At 40.4% G+C, this 22578-nt stretch overlaps 1 protein-coding gene across 1 annotated transcript in view; it reads right to left on the bottom strand.

Annotated features, from left to right (window-relative positions):
- bcan (brevican) overlaps positions 1–22578 on the bottom strand; it is a 59267-nt gene that overhangs the window by 29428 nt on the left and 7261 nt on the right. The window contains exons 2-7 of the mRNA XM_072913055.1: positions 11895–11977; positions 9643–10035; positions 3557–3731; positions 3362–3489; positions 3027–3293; positions 2412–2963 (exon numbers count right to left, since the gene is read on the bottom strand). Coding sequence (XP_072769156.1) covers positions 2412–2963; positions 3027–3293; positions 3362–3489; positions 3557–3731; positions 9643–10035; positions 11895–11977 — 1598 coding nt within the window. The remainder of the gene's footprint in view (positions 1–2411; positions 2964–3026; positions 3294–3361; positions 3490–3556; positions 3732–9642; positions 10036–11894; positions 11978–22578) is intronic.

Raw genomic sequence — 22578 nt, 5'->3', positions numbered from 1 at the left:
CCTCCCTCGATCCTTGACTTCCCCCGCTTTGGACTCGGACCTGTAGACTTCCCTCTCCCCTTGACTTCCTCGTCTCTCGTTCAACACTTGGTAACACACACTTCAGCTAACTACACACATAGCCTCACACACCACAGACACTTTTGGATCTAGTTCACACTCCATTTCCTTAGTTTATATTATTATTGTTTTATTATTATATATATGGTCTATATATATCAGTGACGTGCAGTCAGGGGGGGCAGGTGAGGCGGGGCCTCACATGCCATCATGGAAAGAAAAAAAATGTGAAAAGAAAAAAAATTCATTAAATTGTTATATGTATCCAGTGATGAGTTATTTTCCATTTAACTTTACCAGTTTTAGATAAAAAAAAATTCAAAATCGCTGAATTTTCACATTTGCCGTTCAAATACTGAGAAGAGACGGGACGGCGTGGCGCAGTGGAAGAATGGCCGTGCGCGACCCGAGGGTCCCTGGTTCAATCCCCACCTAGTACCAACCTCGTCATGTCCGTTGTGTCCTGAGCAAGACACTTCACCCTTGCTCCTGATGGGTGCTGGTTAGCGCCTTGCATGGCAGCTCCCTCCATCAGTGTGTGAATGTGTGTGTGTGAATGGGTAAATGTGGAAGTAGTGTCAAAGCGCTTCGAGTACCTTGAAGGTAGAAAAGCGCTATACAAGTACAACCCATTTATAAGAGACTTGCGGTGAGTCACCAGCCAGTTGAGCCTCACCATGGATTGCGCAATGACTCGGCTAACTGCTGGCCTGCTGTGCAGTGAGACCGTATTGCTATTTGAATTATATTACACATTTCTATAGTTTAGTTAGCTGAGGTATATAATGTACAGTGCATTTTGTCAACAACTGTGTGTGTGTAATGTATTTCTTGTGCTGAGCAATCATAAAACGGCTGCGAAGACGCACTGTGTGAGGCTCGCAGTAATCCCGCCTCCTGGTGGTAGAGTTGTGCCGGATAATGCACCCCCGCCGTAGAATGCACCCCCTGACGGGAGTGTTATATCAACTAAAGCCCACACTTAAAGTTTCCACGTGCAAGATTGAATCTATTTAAAAAAAGTTATTTAATAAGAAGCCAAAAAGTGCAAAAACAATCATGTTCGTGTTGGAGGAGTTGTGAATGACTGCTGGGCCACAACATTAGGTACACCTGCAGACTGCAGCACGGATGGGCATCAGATCCGCCTCCACAGTCATTGCTTATGCAATGAAAGAGTTCGGCTGGTCGCTAGAGAAGGCATACAACTTTGTCAAGGAAAAGAGGGGCATCACACGATCGAACGAAAGTTTCGTGCGACAGCTTGCAGAGTACGAGGGCATCCTCGATGCGAGGTACACTGCATTTCTTGACGTGTGCGTGTAGTTGTCCAAACTCATTCCTATTTGATCTATACATTCAGCAGATAGAGATGTTGGAGGAGTTGTGAATGACTGAAATATGAAATCCGTGCTGCAGTCGCTGCTGGGTCACAACATTATGTACACCTGCAGACTGCAGCACGGATTTCATATTTCATTCATTCACAACTCCTCCAACACGAACATTATTCTTTTTGCACTTTTTGGCTTCCTATTAAATAACTTTTTTAAATAGATTTAATCTTGCACGTGGAAACTTTAAATGTGGGCTTTAGTTGATATAACACTCCCGTCAGGAGGTGCATTCTATGTTGGGGGTGCATTATCCGGCACAACAGCGGCGCATGGACTTCATTTATAAGTAAGGGTAAGACCATAATAATGTATTTTTTATTAAATGTGCTTTTTTGTGTGCTACAGTTTGTATCTGTAAAGTTAAAGTTAAGTTAAAGTAGCAATGATTGTCACACACACACTAGGTGTGGTGAAATTTGTCCTCTGCATTTGACCCATCCCCTTGATCACCCCCTGGGAGGTGAGGGGAGCAGTGGGCAGCAGCGGCGCCGCGCCCGGGAATCATTTTTGGTGATTTAACCCCCAATTCCAACCTTTGATGCTGAGTGCCAAGCAGAGAAGAATGCTGGTATGAGCTTTTAAACACAACCCGTTAACTGCTGCCAATCAAATGGTGAATAAGATACTCTTTAGGGTTCATATGTTTGTAAATCTGACTGTGATGAAGTCAGTGCCTCACCAGCCATGAACCTCACTGCACGTCACTGATATATATATATATATATAGAATAAATCCTTGAACAGTACTGCTCCCTGGCGTCTGAGCCGTCATCTCCCTCTGCAAACCATAATATCGGATATCCGTAAAAAAGCCATTATCAGACATCGCTACTTGAAATCAATCAATCAGAGGTTGATCCTCATTCTTCATCCTAACAAGACTTTGCGGCACCACTTTGTGGAACTTATGGGTTTGGAGGAGTTTGTTGTGGAGGAACCTTTGGGCTGACTTACTTGACTCGGATGGCGGCTCTGAGGAAGCCATTGCGGTGGTGTCCATGACAACCGGGACGACTGTGGCTAAGTTCCCGCCCTCTTCCGGGTGGTCCTCGGCGGTGCTGCTGCCAGAAGATGGCGACACGGTGGAGGAATGCAGCTCCTCGGTCTGAGATGACGGCGACGTCACATCGACTTCTGGTTCGGGGACATCTCCAAAGGTGCTCGGGTGGAGCAGCGTAGCCTCGGCCGCGTGACGATGCTCCTCTAAGGAGCTGCTCGGCTCCTCTGGTCCTGACGTTGCATTCGTGATGAAGATCTCCAGGCGTGGAGAATCGGAGGACGCTGGATGACGACCAAGTCCTTTGCGCTGCTCCTTGTCTTCAGGGTGAAACTCGCTGACCAGAGTGGCCGACTGAGGTACCTCCCTTGTCGAAGTCTCGGTCTCCAGAAGGTTTACTGGTACAGGACTTACAGTCCGGACCGCCTCCTCCACTGCAGTGGTTGTCTCCTCCGTGACTGTGCGTGCAGGGCTGCTGTCCTCGGTGGTGAGAGGAGACGATGGAGACCCTGCAGAGAAGGCAACGTGCAGCAGGTGATGGAGTCTGTCGCCGGTGGTCCAAGCCCTCCTACCTCTGAAGCAGTAGACGTCACGTCGGCTCTGCTCCTCCGGGAAGATGGTCTGGTTGCCCAGCCCTGCAGAGTCCACATCTACACAGCGCCCCGCAGGGTAACGCACGCTCCGGTCTTTCAGCCACCCTGACCCAGAGCGGTTCAGTCCGTCGTTCCAGGCTGCGTACAACTGGGCGGGGCTGGCTAGCTCCGCTTCCTCCCTCAGGCAGTGAGCTTTGGCCTCCCAGAAGGTAAAATGCTCCGGGGCGGAGCCGTGGAACACCTCACCTGTTGAATTCATGTTGGAGACCTCAATGAACGCTACTTTAAAACCCGGGAAAGGAACTATTGCTGACCTGTAATATCTCCCACGTAGCAGTAGACACCAAACATCTGCTCCGGGTCCAACGTCCCCGAGTTCCTTAGGCCTGGAGGTCCATCGGTGTCGCCCAAGCAGCCCTCTCTCGGCTCCTGAACGGGATATCTGAGGACGAACAGGACTGGACATTAAGACCGGTTTAAACTGGCTTCGAACCAGCGCTCGTCCTCACCTGACCGAGCGGTCCGAGAGCCAGCCCGCATGGCAGCACTCGTGTCCGCTGTGGAAGGATGCCAGGAACTGCTCAGGGGTCGCAATTTGGGCCCCCATGACCTGGCAGGCCTGACTTGCTCGCAGGAAGGTGAAGGAGTTGGGGTTGTCTGTGTCCTGATGATGGAACACCAACCCTGCGTGTAGACACCACAAATATGTCACCAATGAGTCTCCACTACTGAGCAGTGAGCTCGCTATTTGGCATATTTTCCATAACTAGAAAATGCAATTTCTGGAGAAATAGCGTGTGAATGCTAGGAAGCCCAAGCTGAACTGAAACGCTAACAGGTAGGGTCAATGAACAAAGCATACGACTGTCAGGTGCCTATCAGTAAAATGAGACAAAATATTTAACATGCTAACACTTAGCCTGTGTCAAGTAGCAAGTTATATAACTCAAAGGTTTACATCTGTCTAATTAGCTAAAAAAAGCTAACATGCTAAAAGTTACCATGTATCAAGTACCAAGTTATATGACTCGAAGGTTGAGATCTCTTAACTTAGCTAAAAAAAGAACAACTAACAGTTAACATGTGTCAAGTACTAAGTTATACTGTAGGACTCCAAGTTGTACACCTGCAAAATTAGCTAAAGAAGCTAACATGCTAACAGTTAGCATGTGTCAAGCATGACTCTGAGGTGTACAACTGCAAAAGTAGTTAAACAAAAGTAACATGCTAGCAGTGAGCATGTGTCAAGTAGCAAGTTATATACCTCAAAGGTTTACACATGTCAAATTAGCTAAAAAAAAAAAGCTAACATGCTAAAAGTTACCATGTATCAAATACTACGTTATGCTGTAGGACTCTAAGTTTTACACCTGTAAAATAGGCTACAGAAGCTAATATGCTAACAGTTAGCATGTGTCAAATACCAAGTTATATGACTCTGAGGTGTATAACTGCAAAAATAACATGCTAACAGTTAACATGTGTCAAGCAGCAAGTTATATAACTCAAAGGTTTACACCTGTCAAATTAGCTAAAAAGGCTAAAATGCTAACAGTTGACATGTATCAAGTTCAAAGTTATATGACTCGGAAGGTTTAGATCTGCCAAATTAGCTAAAATAAAGCTAACATGCTAACAGTTAGCATGTGTCAAGCAGCAAGTAATATAACTCAAAGGTTTACACCTGTCAAATTAGCTAAAAAGGCTAAAATGCTAACAGTTATCAGGCATCAAGTACCGAGTTATATGACTCGAAGGTTTAAATCTGTCAAATTAACTAAAAATAAATCAATAAAGCTAACATGCTAACGATTACCATGTGTCAAGTACTAAGTTACACTTTAGGACCCCAAGTTGTACACCTGCAAAATTAGCTAACGAAGCTAACATGCTAACAGTTAGCATGTGTCAAGTACCAAGTTATATGACTTTGAGGTGCAAAACTGCAAAAGTAGCTAAAAGAAAAAACCAAACATGCTAACAGTTAACATGTATCAAGTACCAAGTTATATGACTTGAAGGTTTAAATCTGTCAAATTAGCTAAAAATTAAAAAAAAAAGTAGCTAACATGCTAACAGTTACCATGTATCAAGTACTAAGTTATATGACTCGAAGGTTTAGATCTGCCAAATTAGCTAAAATAAAGCTAACATGCGAACAGGTACCATGTGTCAAGTACTAAGTTATACTGTAGGACTCCAAGTTGTACACATGCTAACAGTTAGCATGTGTCAAGTAGCAAGTTATATAACTCAAAGGTTTACACCTGTCAAATTAGTTAAAAAGGCTAAAATGCTAACAGTTAACATGTATCAAGTACCAAGTTATATGATTCGAAGGTTTAAATCTGTCAAATTAGCTAAAAAATAAATAAATAAAGCTAACATGCTAATGATTACTATGTGTCAAGTACTAAGTTATACTGTAGGACCCCAAGTTGTACACCTGCAAAATTAGCTAACGAAGCTAACATGCTAACAGTTAGCATGTGTCAAGTACCAAGTTATACGACTTTGAGGTGCAAAACTGCAAAAGTAGCTAAAAGAAAAAACCTAACATGCTAACAGTTAACATGTATCAAGTACCAAGTTATATGACTTGAAGGTTTAAATCTGTCAAAATAGCTAAAAATTAAAAAAAAAAAAGTAGCTAACATGCTAAACAGTTACCATGTATCAAGTACTAAGTTATATGACTCGAAGGTTTAGATCTGCCAAATTAGCTAAAATAAAGCTAACATGCGAACAGGTACCATGTGTCAAGTACTAAGTTATACTGTAGGACTCCAAGTTGTACACATGCTAACAGTTAGCATGTGTCAAGTAGCAAGTTATATAACTCAAAGGTTTACACCTGTCAAATTAGTTAAAAAGGCTAAAATGCTAACAGTTAACATGTATCAAGTACCAAGTTATATGACTCGAAGGTTTAAATCTGTCAAATTAGCTAAAAAAAAAAAAAAATTAAGCTAACATGCTAATGATTACTATGTGTCAAGTACTAAGTTATACTGTAGGACCCCAAGTTGTACACCTGCAAAATTAGCTAACGAAGCTAACATGCTAACAGTTAGCATGTGTCAAGTACCAAGTTATATGACTTTGAGGTGCAAAACTGCAAAAGTAGCTAAAAGAAAAAACCTAACATGCTAACAGTTAACATGTATCAAGTACCAAGTTATATGACTTGAAGGTTTAAATCTTTCAAATTAGCTAAAAAAAATGTTTTTAAAAAGTAGCTAACATGCTAACAGTTACCATGCATCAAGTATTAAGTTATATGACTCGAAGGTTTAGATCTGCCAAATTAGCTAAAATAAAGCTAACATGCTAACAGTTACCATGCATCAAGTATTAAGTTATATGACTCGAAGGTTTAGATCTGCCAAATTAGCTAAAATAAAGCTAACATGCTAACAGTTACCATGTGTCAAGTACTAAGTTATACTGTAGGACTCCAAATTGTACACATGCAAAATTAGCTAAAGAAGCTAACATGCTAACTGTTAGCATGTGTCAAGTACTAAGTTATAAAACTCAAAGGTTTAAATCTGTCAAATTAGCTAAAAAGGCTAAAATGCTAACAGTTAACATGTATCAAGTACCAAGTTATATGACTCGAAGGTTTAGATCTGCCAAATTAGCTAAAATAAAGCGAACATGCGAACAGTTACCATGTGTCAAGTACTAAGTTATACTGTAGGACTCCAAGTTGTACACATGCAAAATTAGCTAAAGAAGCTAACATGCTAACAGTTAGCATGTGTCAAGTCCCAAGATATATGACTGAGGTGTACGACTGCAAAAGTAGCAAAAAACAAAACTAACATGCTAACAGTTAATATGTGTCAAGTACTAAGTTAGAAAACTCAAAGGTTTAAATCTGTCAAATTAGCTAAAAAGGCTAAAATGCTAACAGTTAACATGTATCAAGTACCAAGTTATATGACTCGAAGGTTTAGATCTGTCAAATTAGCTAAAAAAGCTAACATGCTAACAGTTAACATGTATCAAGTACTAAGTTATATTGTAGAACTCCAAGTTGTACACCTGCAAAATTAGCTAAAGAAGCTAACATGCTAACAGTTAGCATGTGTCAAGTCCCAAGTTATATGACTGAGGTGTACGACTGCAAAAGTAGCAAAAAACAAAACTAACATGCTAACAGTTAATATGTGTCAAGTACTAAGTTAGAAAACTCAAAGGTTTAAATCTGTCAAATTAGCTAAAAAGGCTAAAATGCTAACAGTTAACATGTATCAAGTACCAAGTTATATGACTCGAAGGTTTAGATCTGCCAAATTAGCTAAAATAAAGTGAACATGCGAACAGTTACCATGTGTCAAGTACTAAGTTATACTGTAGGACTCCAAGTTGTACACATGCAAAATTAGCTAAAGAAGCTAACATGCTAACAGTTAGCATGTGTCAAGTCCCAAGTTATATGACTGAGGTGTACGACTGCAAAAGTAGCAAAAAACAAAACTAACATGCTAACAGTTAATATGTGTCAAGTACTAAGTTAGAAAACTCAAAGGTTTAAATCTGTCAAATTAGCTAAAAAGGCTAAAATGCTAACAGTTAACATGCATCAAGTACCAAGTTATATGACTCGAAGGTTTAGATCTGTCAAATTAGCTAAAAAAGCTAACATGCTAACAGTTAACATGTATCAAGTACTAAGTTATATTGTAGAACTCCAAGTTGTACACCTGCAAAATTAGCTAAAGAAGCTAACATGCTAACAGTTAGCATGTGTCAAGTCCCAAGTTATATGACTGAGGTGTACGACTGCAAAAGTAGCAAAAAACAAAACTAACATGCTAACAGTAAATATGTGTCAAGTACTAAGTTAGAAAACTCAAAGGTTTAAATCTGTCAAATTAGCTAAAAAGGCTAAAATGCTAACAGTTAACATGTATCAAGTACCAAGTTATATGACTCGAAGGTTTAGATCTGTCAAATTAGCTTAAAAAGCTAACATGCTAACAGTTAACATGTATCAAGTACTAAGTTATGTTGTAGAACTCCAAGTTGTACACTTGCAAAATTAACTAAAGAAGCTAACATGCTAACAGTTAGCAATTGTCAAGTACCAAGTTATATGACTTGAAGGTTTAAATCTGTCAAATTAGCTAAAAAATTAAATTAAAAAAAAGTAGCTAACATGCTAACAGTTACCATGTATCAAGTACCAAGTTATATGACTCGAAGGTTTAGATCTGCCAAATTAGCTAAAATAAAGCGAACATGCGAACAGGTACAATGTGTCAAGTACTAAGTTATACTGTATGACTCCAAGTTGTACACATGCAAAATTAGCTAAAGAAGCTAACATGCTAACAGTTAGCATGTGTCAAGTCCCAAGTTATATGACTGAGGTGTACGACTGCAAAAGTAGCAAAAAACAAAACTAACATGCTAACAGTTAATATGTGTCAAGTACTAAGTTAGAAAACTCAAAGCTTTAAAGCTGTCAAATAAGCTAAAAAGGCTAAAATGCAAACAGTTAACATGTATCAAGTACAAAGTTATATGACTCGAAGGTTTAGATCTGTCAAATTAGCTAAAAAAGCTAACATGCTAACAGTTAACATGTATCAAGTACTAAGTTATATTGTAGAACTCCAAGTTGTACACCTGCAAAATTAGCTAAAGAAGCTAACATGCTAACAGTTAGCATGTGACAAGTACCAAGTTATTTGACTGAGGTGCACGACTGCAAAAGTAGCAAAAAACAAAACTAACATGCTAACAGTTAATATGTGTCAAGTACTAAGTTAGAAAACTCAAAGGTTTAAATCTGTCAAATTAGCTAAAAAGGCTAAAATGCTAACAGTTAACATGTATCAAGTACCAAGTTATATGACTCGAAGGTTTAGATCTGTCAAATTAGCTAAAAAAGCTAACATGCTAACAGTTAACATGTATCAAGTACTAAGTTATATTGTAGAACTCCAAGTGTACACCTGCAAAATTAACTAAAGAAGCTAACATGCTAGCAGTTAGCATGTGTCAAGTACCAAGTTATTTGACTGAGGTGTACGACTGCAAAAGTAGCAAAAAACAAAACTAACATGCTAACAGTTAGCATGTGTCAAGAACAAAGTTATATGACTTTGAGGTGCACAACTACAAAAGTAGCTAAAAAAAAAAACCTAACATGCTAAAAGTTAACATGTATCAAGTACTAAGTTATATGACTCGAAGGTTTGGATCTGTCAAATTAGATAAAAAAGCTAACATGCTAAAAGTTAACATGTACCAAGTACCAAGTTATATGACTCGAAGGTTTAGATCTGCCAAATTAGCTAAAAAAAAATGTAACATGCTAAAAGTTAGCATTTGTAAAGTATCAAGTTAGAGCAGTGGTTCTTAACCTTGTTGGAGGTACCGAACCCCACCAGTCTCATATGTGCATTCACCGAACCCTTCTTCAGTGAAAAATATATATATATTTTTGGAGCCGTTCGCCTTCAAAATTAGTTTTTAATAAAGCTAACATTAGCATGAATAAATAAATATACTTTTCAGCATTTACACATATGATGCATGAATTAATGTATTATTAATTTAAAAAATGTGGGTTACTGACCTTTGACCTTCACCTGCGTGACATCAAAGGCGTCCTCGGAGCCCTGCTGCACCTCACAGCGGTACCGACCGCCATCCCCGTGCCGGACGCCCTCCAGCCTGAGCGTCAGGTCGGCGGGCGACACGGCGTAACGCGGCAGGGAGGCTCGGCCCCTGTAGGCCTCGCTCACCTGCACCGTGTCGCCGCGGGCGACCAGGATCTCCGTCTTCTTTTCGCCGTCCATCAGGCTCCACATGACCCGGGGCAGAGACAGGACGGCGCGCCGGCCGGCGGCGGAGGGCGCGGGCGGCGGGTGGGCCAGAGACACCAAGCAGGTCAATGTCAGCGAGGCGCCCAGCTGGGCGGACACGAGTGGACCGGAGGGGACGATCACATGGAGGAGTTTGGCCTCGTCTGTGAGGAGACAACACAAACATCTAGTTTGACCAGCGCTAGGATCCTGGTTACATCCTGTTTCATGCATGCATCATGCATCTGCACCTTTATCCTGATCCTCACCGACATTCTATTTCTTGCTCCATGCACCAGCTCGCTACAAATAATGTTTTTTGTCCTGCTACTACTCACTGTTTTATTTTGTCAGCAGAAGACCAACCAGTGGGAAGTTTGCCCCCCACCTGGTCCAAATCTCCAGGGTCTCCGTTGTGGTATTTTAGGCTTCATAATGCGCCACACATTTTCAATGGGAGACAGGTCTGGACTACAGGTAGGCCAGTCTAGTACCTGCACTCTTTTACTATGAAGCCACGCTGTTGTAACACGTGGCTTGGCATTGTCTTGCTGAAATAAGCAGGGGCGTCCATGATAACGTTGCTTGGATGGCAACATATGTTGCTCCAAAACCTGTATGAACCTTTCACAGGTCTGGACAACAGACAGGCCAGTCTAGTACCTGCACTCTATTACTACGAAGCCACGCTGTTGTAACACGTGGCTTGGCATTGTCTTGCTGAAATAAGCAGGGGCGTCCATGATAACGTTGCTTGGATGGCAACATATGTTGCTCCAAAACCTGTATGTACCTTTCAGCATTAAAACAGATGTGTAAGTTACCCATGTCTTTGGCACTAATACACCCTCATACCATCACAGATGCTGGCTTTTACACTTTGCGCCTAAAACAATCTGGATGGTTCTTTTCCTCTTTGGTCCGGAGGACACGACGTCCACGGTTTCCAAAAACAATTTGAAATGTGGACTCGTCAGACCACAGAACACTTTTTCACTTTGCATCAGTCCATCTGAGATGAGCTCGGGCCTAGCGAAGCCAGCGGCGTTTCTGGGTGTTGTTGACAAAATGGCTTTAGCTTTGCATAGTAGAGTTTTAACTTGAAATTTCAGCTGTAGCGACGAACTGTAGTTACTGACAGTGGTTTTCAGAAGTGTTCCTGAGCCCATGGGGTGATATCCTTTACACACTGATGTCGCTTTTTGATGCAGTACCGCCTGAGGGATCGAAGGTCCGTAATATCATCGCTTACGTGCAGTGAATTCTCCAGATTCTCTGAACTTTTTGATGATATTACGGACCGTAGATGGTGAAATCCCTAAATTCCTTGCAATAGCTCGTTGAGAAATGTTATTCTTAAACTGTTGGACAATTTGCTCACGCATTTGTTGACAAAGTGGTGACCCTCGCCCCATCCTTGTTTGTGAATGACTGAGCATTTCATGGAAGCTGCTTTTATACCCAATCATGGCACCCACCTGTTCCTGATTAGCCTGTTCACCTGTGGGATGTTCCAAATAAGTGTTTGATGAACATTCCTCAACTTTCTCAGTCTTTTTTGCCACTTGTGGCAGTTTTTTTTAAACATGCTGCAGGCATCAAATTCCAAATGAGCTAATATTTGCAAAAAATTACAAAGTTTTCCAGTTTGAACATTAAATATCTTGTCTTTGCAGTCTATTCAATTGAATATAAGTTGAAAAGGATTTGCAAATCATTGTATTCTGTTTTTATTTACCATTTATACAACGTGCCAACTTCACTGGTTTTGGGTTTTGTACGATAATAACAAAAACAATACAATAGTTCGACCAAAAATGTTGCAGCATAAACGACAGGGACACGTCTGGGAAGATTTGCTTCAGTCTTGATTTTTCATACACTAAATTTGGCTCACAAAGTTTTATTGAATTACATTTTTAGCATTAAAAAATTCAGTTCAGAAAATTTCCGAGGCAAAAAAATGCAGTGACATAGATTCAGTGTGAAAGAAAGCGTGACACTAAGTAACCTCCATGCTTACCTGGCTGGTGCAGGGGGGTGGAGGACGTTGGGAGGACCAGCAGGCAGATGGCGGCCAGCAACGTGAAAAGAAGCAAGTTCCACCTGAGGGATGAAAGACAACAAAAAAGGTGGAAAGACAGATTAGTTCAGGGGTGTCCAAAGTGCGGCCCGGGGGCCATTTTCATTCTGCAACTGTTTTTTTTTGTCCATCTAAAAATAAACAATTCGCTTTGTCACCTACCACGCTAAGCTAAGATGTTTCCTTCAGATTTTTCAACATATATTGGATTGTTTTTAGCATCTTAAGTGTACAAAATGTGTCATAGTCTGTCAATATTTTATATGCACACTGCAAGTATTTATGTAAATAATGTAGTAACAGACACTTTCATAACAATAGTAATATGTACAATATACACACTGCAAGTATATATATATATATATATATATATATATATATATATATATATATATATATATATATATATATATATATATATATATATATATAATGTAGTAACAGACACATTCATAACAATATGTAATACGTACAATATACACACTGCAAGTATATATATAATGTAGTAACAGACACATTCATAACACTATGTAATATGTACAATATACACACTGCAAGTATATATATAATGTAGTAACAGACACCTTCATAACAATATGTAATATGTACAATATACAAACTGCTAGTATATATATAATGTAGTAACAGACACCTTCATAACAATATGTAATATGTACAATATACACACTGCAAGTATATAATGTAGTAACAGACACATTCATAACACTATGTAATATGTACAATATACAGACTGCAAGCATATATATAATGTAGTAACAGACACCTTCATAACAATATGTAATATGTACAATATACACACTGCTAGTATATATATAATGTAGTAACAGACACCTTCATAACAATATGTAATATGTACAATATACACACTGCTAGTATATATATAATGTAGTAACAGACACCTTCATAACAATATGTAATATGTACAATATACACACTGCAAGCATACATATAATGTAGTAACAGACACCTTCATAACAATATGTACAATATACACACTGCAAGCATACATATAATGCAGTAACAGACACCTTCATAACAATATGTAATATGTACAATATACACACTGCTAGTATATATATAATGTAGTATACATACATACATATGTATGTATGTATATACACACACGTATACACAAACATATAAACACACACACATATGTATAGGCTATATATATATACACACATATATATATATATACACACACACACACACACACACACACACACACACACACACACACACACATATATATATATATATATATATATATATATATATATATATATATATATATATATATATATATATATATATATATATACACATATATACACTGTTTCCCACACATTCATTTATTTGTGGCGGCCCGCCACGAAAGAATTACGTCCGCCACAAATAGATTTTTTGGCTTTTGACTCGCTCGACCGCTCATAAAAGCAATGAGACTCTGTCTGTGAATGTTGCTTGTAATTACAATTCCGGTGCAGTAGGTGGCGGTAGCCAACTATGCATTGTAACTCCGCCAATAGCACTTAATTCACCTGGTGGGCCAGAAGAAGAAGAAGAAGACTACGACGACGAAGTAAAAGAAGAACGGACCGACCGGATCAAATTACGAGGGTAAGACGTCTTGGCAAACATGTTCAAAAGTGGTCCGAACCTGTGCAGTGTGCAGCACCGACTCGGATTTTCTTAATTTTTATTTTCGGGATTTGAATGCATTTATTTTGAAAGGACAGCTGGAGAGAGACGGGGGAGGGGGTATTGACGCGGAGCAAAGGGAATCGAACTGGGTCGCCGCAGCAGGTGCTCTACCAGGTGAGATAGGTTATAGCTGCATCGCTCGCGGCTCGTCATATATTTAACGTTAATCCGCGTTTCACTGTCGGTGAGCAGCCTGACGCTGCTTCATTAACACCGCCGCTGTTTGACTCGGGGGCCGGGGCAGACGCACGCAGTAACAGTCACCTGTTACCATACCGACGAGCTAACGTGTCCAGGTTATAACCCTGTTGTCAATAAACACACGCGGAGACGGTGCTTCAGATACTGCATTAATACTGAAGATAATTGTCCACTGTCCACTGCAGCATGTGAATGCAATGAAAAGAATAAAATCTGAGCCAACCAGCTGTTAAAATGTTGTCCAGGTTAATGTTTTGGCCATTAAAGGCCCTTCATTTCAAGATTTCAATTGTGATCGGGCTTTAAACAGGTGGCTGACCTGTTCAGCTGGGTGTAACTGCTACTGGTCAAATAATGTGAAATAGCATTTAATTTTACATGTATGCAATGCCATTTAAATGTAATTATAGATAATAATAATAATAATAATAATAATAATAATAAATAATGTGTAGTGTTGTAAATAGTCAACGGGAAGGATTTTAGTAAGATATAAGCCATGAGCACTACACAGCCAGAAAAAAACCTAGGCAGGACAAGTAAAAATATTGGGGCAAGTAGATTTGAGAAGTCGGGCAAGTAGAAAAAAACCTTAACGTTGAACCCTGCATGTGTTGAGCTGCTGCCGCTTAAGGTTAGACGGCACTGTACATAGAGCGCTTCTGCTCGTTAGTAATAAATTCTAATGTTGGATGTTCACTCCTTCACACAGATGATGTATGCACTAATTAAAGGGGCAGAGCTTTAAGAGACATTTTAGCTTTTATATTTTATAAGATATATTTTTTGTAAGAACCACAAATAATAGATATATTTCAGTGAATAACTAATTGTTCAAATCTGTATATAAATATGTACATAAAGTGTTGTAATTATATTATATATATATATATATATATATATATATATATATATATATATATATATATATATATATATATATATATATATACACATACACATATATATATGTTTATATTTTAAGAGTAAGTAAAAGTTTGACTCCTAACTTGTTTACTTCTGTGACGACCCCCTTAAAGTTTTGTAATCAATCAGAAATATCAAGCAGCTAAAATGCACCAGACATGGATAAGTGTGGAGAGAATGTTTTGAATGTTTCCCATCATGCATTGTAATGTATTTAAATGTGTGTAATTTTGAATATTGTGTGGTCCTTGTACGTTTTGTTGATAATATCCACAACGTTCAGTGAGCAGGTCGTGTTATCTGTGACCGTGTGTGTTGACATTTTGTGTTAGTTGCATATTTTTTTTGAAGCAATGACTAGGGAAAGTTGTCTGGATTGGGTCATATAAGGAAATGCTGTGCTGTATTCACGTCAAATCAATTCATGGTCATTGACCTGAATTACTCGTGTTGACCACACTAAGGTGGTAAACTTGCAGTATGTTTGTTGTTACAAATGATTCACCTATTTAATACTCCAACTACTTCACATCAAATATTACATTTTGAAAAATGTTTAGGGGAAAATTTTGACATTAAAAAAATGGGGTTTCTTTATGGAAATGGTTGCATCTGAAGTCGATCTATAGATATTTAAGCGTTGATAGTAAAAAAAAAAAAAGATGAATATATGACTAATTTGCAACACTTTAATGATTGAGACCCGTTTGGGTCCCTGGGACATTTAACAGTCACCAAAATAGAAGGGAGCCCCTAATGGTTACAATAAACGTTGCATTGATTTTGAAAAAGAAAATGCTTTCATTTTTCAGTGCGGAAAAGTTTGAACACCCCTGTTGACTCTTCCAGGTACTGGTAATCGGAATCTACACAGTACTAATTTTCAGTACTTTTGTGTGTGTTAATAAATATTAATTGTTTTGATAATAAAATCTGATTTTTTTTTTATTGGAACCGATTATAATAACGGCCGTCGAGTTGTTATATCTTGTTTCATTATCACATTTCTGAGTCTCATTTGCAAATATGACATCAAGTTGCAGTTGCATTTGCAAGTTGAAGCCGCTAGATGGCAGCAGTGTATAGTTTAGTGTCCGCCCTGAGATCGGTAGGTTGTGAGTTCAAACCACGGCCAAGTCATACCAAAGACTATAAAAATGGGACCCATTACCTCCCTGCTTGGCACTCAGCATCAAGGGTTGGAATTGGGGGTTATATCACCAAAATGATTCCCGGGCGCTGCCACCGCTGCTGCCCACTGCTCCCCTCACCTTCCAGGGGGTGAACAAGGGTGATGGGCCAAATGCAGAGGACAAATTTCACCACACCTCGTGTGTGTGTGTGACAATCATTGGTACTTTAACTTTATAGTGCGTTGGTCGGTTCAGCCTTTGCCGTCGGTTGCGCCCTACAAAGTGTTAATACTGTAAGTAATGTACTTATTCCGTCCGCACCAGCGGTTTGATTGCAACGTGCATCTTAGTTGGAGTTTTTTTTGTGAACAAATTTGAAGGCGTTGAAAATGATCACGTGAAAACGCTACAGCTAACTAGTAGCATATCAATAACATAGCCAATGTATATTAGCATCAAGCTAGTGCATTTTGGAGCATTCTTGTTGGGGTTTTTTTTTAAGTTAAATTGCTTTGCTGGCATTGAGAATTGGAACCGTACCGATGGGTAGTTTGGCTGAGTCCGCTCTCAGTGCTACTTGATCGGCAAGTGCCGAAATGCAAAGAGGTCACGCAAAACCCTCGTGAAATTTCGTGCTGGATTGTTGAAATGATAAACACCAAAAAAGAGATCCCGATTCTGTTTTCCAGAGCTGACATCTTGTAAACTAAACAAGACGTGTGTCCTTGCAGCTAAGTCTGCAGTGTGAGCAGAATTGTAATCCCTCCTAAGTTCCCAGCAGGCTGGACTTGAAGGCTAGACTAGATTTACCGTCATGTCCACTTCTTTAGTCCTTCAAATCCGGATGACCGCGAGAAAAACTTCCTGTTGTGGTTGAGGAGCTGCCAGCTTTGTGCTTTTGTGAGGACATCCCAGGCTGCACAAACGCATTCATTAGCACAGGGGCCTCCGAACTTTTTCCAGGAAGGGCCACACACTGAAAGGTGGGACCATTTTTTTAAATTGTTCTTTTCCATAAAATCTCTTTGCCGTAGCCCACCTGATGTCAAGCTACTCTAAAATGAGGTGTGAATGCCAACGTGGTTCCCCCAGTTTTCATCCGATCGGAACCGTTCAAGCAACAGGGAACAATATTTTGAACTTCCCAAATATCCCAGATTACCAGGAATTCCATTTTTTCAAACTGGCACCAGTCCCACATTTCTAACACCCGATTCGAACCGTTCGACCATTCAAACACCCCACTCATACTGGACATTCAAACTGCCATCTTACAAGTTCGGAAAAATTCCAGGAATTCCCAGAATTACCAGTTTTCCGAAGCTCTATTTCCACCCTTTTTGTGAGTTCAAACCCCGGCCGAGTCATACCAAAGACTATAAAAATGGGAGCCATTACCTCCCTGCTTGGCACTCAGCATCAAAGGTTGGAATTGGGGGTTAAATCACCAAAAATTATTCCCGGGCGCGGCCACCGCTGCTGCTCTCTGCTCCATCCTTGCCAACCTTGAGACCTCCGATTTCGGGAGGTGGGAGGTGGAATTGGCGGGGGGCGTGGTCGGGGGTGGGGCGTGGTTAAGAGGGGAGGAGTATATTTACAGCTAGAATTCCCCAAGTCAAGTATTTCATATATATATATATATATATATATATATATATATATATACACATACATACATACATACAAACATATATATATATATATATATATATATATATATATATATATATATATATATATATAAAAGAAATACTTGACTACTTGACTTTCAGTGAATTCTAGCTATATATATATATATATATATATATATATATATGTCTTAATAAGGTTATCCAAAAAATAGTGCTCGATACCGTAGTAGAGCGCAATATATGTATGTGTGGGAAAAAATCACAAGACTATTTCATCTCTACAGGCCTGTTTCATGAGGGGGGGTTCCCTCAATCATCAGGAGATTTTAATGGGAGCATTCACATACCATGGTTTATATAGGGCACAAAGTGGGTGGGTACAGGCTGGCGTAGGGGCGTGGTGATTGGCTCATGTGTTACCTAGGAGGTGTTTCCGTCTGTGGCGGCATGCTGTTACAATTTCGCTGCGCTTGTTGAGGGATGACAGGTCTGGACGGTAAATAATAAACAGTTTCTCTTTCAAGCATAGGTTGCATCTTTTATTACCACTATTGTAAGGTGTGCTGGATGCAAGAATTTGCCATGTTATTGAATATTCAACATTATTGTCTTTGAGGTCCCAAATGTGTTTGCTGAGTTCTGTGGTATTCCGCAGGTTTTGGTTCCTGAAAGAAGCCTTGTGATTGTTCCATCTGGTTTTGAACTCCCCCTCGGTTAATCCTACATATGTGTCGGATGTGTTAATGTCCTTGCGTGTTACCTTAGATTGGTAGACAACTGATGTTTGTAAGCCCCCCCCGTTGAGAGGGCAATCAGGTTTCTTTCGACAGTTGCAGTCTTTGTTGGTTTTGGAGTCGCTCTGTCTGGGGGCCGACGGCTCATTTGCAATTGTTTTGTTGTGGTTTGAGATAATTTGTCGTATATTGTTCATACAGCTGTAGCTCAATTTAATGTTGTTCTTGTTGAATACTTTTCTTATGGTGTTGTCTTTGGGAAAGTCTTTGTCAATCAGATTGAGGAATTTGTGTCCAATGTTAGTTGAGACGTTTTTGCTGTATGGGGGGTTGTACCAGATGATGTCGTTTCGTTTTCTGTTCTTTTTTGGCTGGTTTCCTGGCGTGGGTTCATAGGTGAGGGTGAAATTGTATCCGCTTTCATCAAGGGCTTTTTGGTACGGGGGGGTTGCTTGGTCAAATTCAGCTTTGCTAGATGACAGCATCGATAGCCTTTTATTAATTCCGGTAGGTATTCTTTTCGTGGTGGTGGGTGGGTGGTTGCTGTCATGGTGTACGTATTGGAGTGTTGTGTTGGGTTTCGTGAATGGTTGGTAGCTGTTATTTCTCAGGTTGAAAGTGACGTCAAGGAAGTTGACGGTTTGCTTGTTGGCTTCAATCATGATCCGTAGGCCGTTCTCTTTGAAAATTTGGCATATGCGCTTCTTGGTATTCTCGCTGCTCCTTGGCGAGGCGCGACACACTGCCAGTCCGTCATCACGGTAAATGCCAAGGTTCAGATTGAGGCTAGTGAGCTGGGAGAGGAGGAAACTCCCAACGAGTTCACACGTTTCTGCTCCGTCAAAACTTCCCATAGTGACGTCAAATGTTGCATTGTTCTTTTTTTGCCATGGTGTACTGTTGTGGATGAGAATGGAGTTTTTTGCGTGGATGATGATGTTTCTTTCGTTGCCTGTGATTGAGTCGTAGTCTGAGGCGAAGTCTAGTGCTTGAGTCAGTAGGTCTTGCGTGATGGAAGGGTAAAATTCTTCGATATCAAAGGAGATAAAGTTGTGCTGTTGTTTGTCTTGGATGTTGTTGAACCATTTGATTACTGCTGCTGTATTTCTCCATTGATTGATTGGTGTTTTGTCCTTGATTTTTGTGTTAAAAGATGCAACCTATGCTTGAAAGAGAAACTGTTTATTATTTACCGTCCAGACCTGTCATCCCTCAACAAGCGCAGCGAAATTGTAACAGCATGCCGCCACAGACGGAAACACCTCCTAGGTAACACATGAGCCAATCACCACGCCCCACACATACATATATATATATATATATATATATATATATATATATACATATATACCGTATTTCCCGCACTATAAGCCGCGCCTAAAAACCACAAATTTTCTCAAAAGCTGACAGTGCGGCTTATAACCCGGTGCGCCTTATATATGGATTAATATTCATATTCATTTTCATAAAGTTTAGGTCTCGCAACTACGGTAAACAGCCGCCATCTTTTTTCCCCGTAGAAGAGGAAGCGCTTCTTCTTCTATGGTAAGCAACCGCCAAGGTAAGCACCCGCCCCCATAGAAGAGGAAGCGCTTCTTCTTCTACTGTAAGCAACCACCCGCCCCCGTAGAAGAAGAAGCCCCCGGATATTGCGTTTCATTTCATTTGTGTGTTTACATCTGTAAAGACCACAAAATGGCTCCTATTAAGAGACACGCGTACAACGCAGAATTCAAACTCAAGGCAATAAGTCACGCAGTAGAACACGGAAATAGAGCAGCAGCGAGAGAATTGAACATAAATGAATCAATGGTGCGTAGGTAGAGGAAGCAACAAGATGACCTACGCCACTAAGACAGGGAGACAGCGCCGGACGACATACGCCAACATCTGCCAGTGGATTGTAAATGCCTGGCGGATATATCGGTCTCAACTGTGGTCCGAGCTTTCCGGAAGGCAGGATTCACGGAACTGCTGGACAACAACAGCGACATTGACTCTGATGACTTCGACGAGACGGAGCCGGCCATTTTGGATGCCGTATTCGCCCAACTTTTTAATTCAGACACTGAAGAAGAATTCAAGGGATTTATGGATGAGGAATAATTTCAGAAAGTGAGCTTTAAATCTTTATTTTGTGTGTTGTGTGACATTAACGTTCGAGCAACGTTGAGTTATTGCTGTTACTATTGCTCTGCACTAATTTGAGTGTTACTATTTTTGTGATTGCACATTTGCACATTACATTTTGGGGGTGAACAGAGTTGTTAGAACGCTGGTTTGTAATATATTATTAAAGTTTGACTGACCTATCTGACTGTTTTTTTGACAATCCCTTTAGCGCAGCGTAGGCGCGGTTTATAACCCGGGGCGGCTTATAGGTGGACAAAGTTTTGAAATATGCCATTCATTGAAGGTGCGGCTAATAACCCGGGGCGGCTTATAGTGCGGAAAATACGGTATATATATATATATATATATATATATATATATATATAATAAATACTTGAATTTCAGTGTTCATTTATTTAAACATATACACACACATAACACTCATCTACTCATTGTTGAGTTAAGGGTTGAATTGTCCATCCTTGTTCTATTCTCTGTCACTATTTTTCTAACCATGCTGAACACCCTCTCTGATGATGCATTCTGCTTCGTCTCCTTGTTGTGTGCGCAGTTGTGCACTGCACTCTCTAAAAGCCCTAAATGTTATTGTCACATATGCATGTACAGTAGATGGCAGTATTGTCCTGTTTAAGAGTGTCACAACATTGCTGTTTACGGCAGACAAACTGCTTTACGGTAGACGAAAACGTGACTGCTGTTGTTGTGTGTTGTTGCCGTGCTGGGAGGACGTTAATGAAACTGCCTATCAATAAACCTGGAGGGGGCGTGGCCTCCAGCTCCGCCTGAATTTCGGGAGATTTTCGGGAGAAAATTTGTCCCGGGAGGTTTTCGGGAGAGGCGCTGAATTTCGAGAGTCTCCCGGAAAATCCGGGAGGGTTGGCAAGTATGCTCTGCTCCCCTCACCTCCCAAGGGTTGATGTATTTTTTTATTTTTTTTTATCCCTGATTAACCCGAAATTCCAGGAATTCCGAAATACCAATTCTCAATTACAAAGTGTTATTATGTCAACATGTCTCAACAGATTAATAATATTCCAACACCAACCCATTTACTGTATACAGGACTGTCTCAGAAAATTAGAATATTGTGATAAAGTTCTTTATTTTCTGTAATGCAATTAAAAAAGCAAAAATGTCATACATTCTGGATTCTTACACAACTGAAATATTGCAAGCCTTCTATTATTGTAATATTGCTGATTATGGCATACAGCTTAAGAAAACTAAAAAATCGTATCTAAAAAAATTTGAATATTTCCTCAGACCAAGTAAAAAAAAAAGATTTATAACAGCAAAACAAAATCAAACATTTGAAAATGTCAATTAATGCACTCAGTACTTGGTTGGGAATCCTTTTGCACGGATTACTGCATCAATGCGGTGTGGCATGGAGGCAATCAGCCTGTGGCATTGCTGAGGTGTTATGGATGCCCAGGATGCATTATTGGGTCTGGTGTCTTTCAGCTTCTTCTTCACAATACCCCACAAATTCTCTATGGGGTTCAGGTCAGGGGAGTTGGCAGGCCAATCGAGGACAGTAATGCCATGGTCAGTACACCAGTTACTGGTGGTTTTGACACTGTGGGCAGGTGCCAGATCATGCTGGAAAATGAAATAATCATCTCCATAGAGCTTTTCAACAGATGGAAGCATGTCAATCAATCAATCAATCAATCTTTATTTATATAGCCCTAAATCACAAGTGTCTCAAAGGGCTGCACAAGCCACAACGACATCCTCGGTACAAAGCCCACATACGGGCAAGGAAAAACTCCCCCCAGTGGGACGTCGATGTGAATGACTATGAGAAACCTTGGAGAGGACCGCATATGTGGGTAACCCCCCCCCTCTAGGGGAGACCGAAAGCAATGGATGTCGAGTGGGTCTGACATAATATTGTGAGAGTCCAGTCCATAGTGGATCCAACATAATAGTAAGAGTCCAGTCCATAGTGGGGCCAGCAGGACACCATCCCGAGCGGAGACGGGTCAGCAGCGTAGAGATGTTCCCAGCCGATGCACAGGCGAGCGGTCCACCCCGGGTCCCGACTCTGGACAGCCAGCACTTCATCCATGGCCACCGGACCTGTGCCCCCCCCCCCCCCCCCCTCAAGGAAAAGGGGAGCAGAGGAGAAAAGAAA

This window comes from Nerophis lumbriciformis, linkage group LG04 (genome assembly GCF_033978685.3).
Source record: "Nerophis lumbriciformis linkage group LG04, RoL_Nlum_v2.1, whole genome shotgun sequence".
NCBI classification, from domain to species: Eukaryota; Metazoa; Chordata; class Actinopteri; order Syngnathiformes; family Syngnathidae; genus Nerophis; species Nerophis lumbriciformis.
Note: the sequence above shows the minus strand (reverse complement) of the source record. Positions and strands in the feature narration are given on the sequence as shown.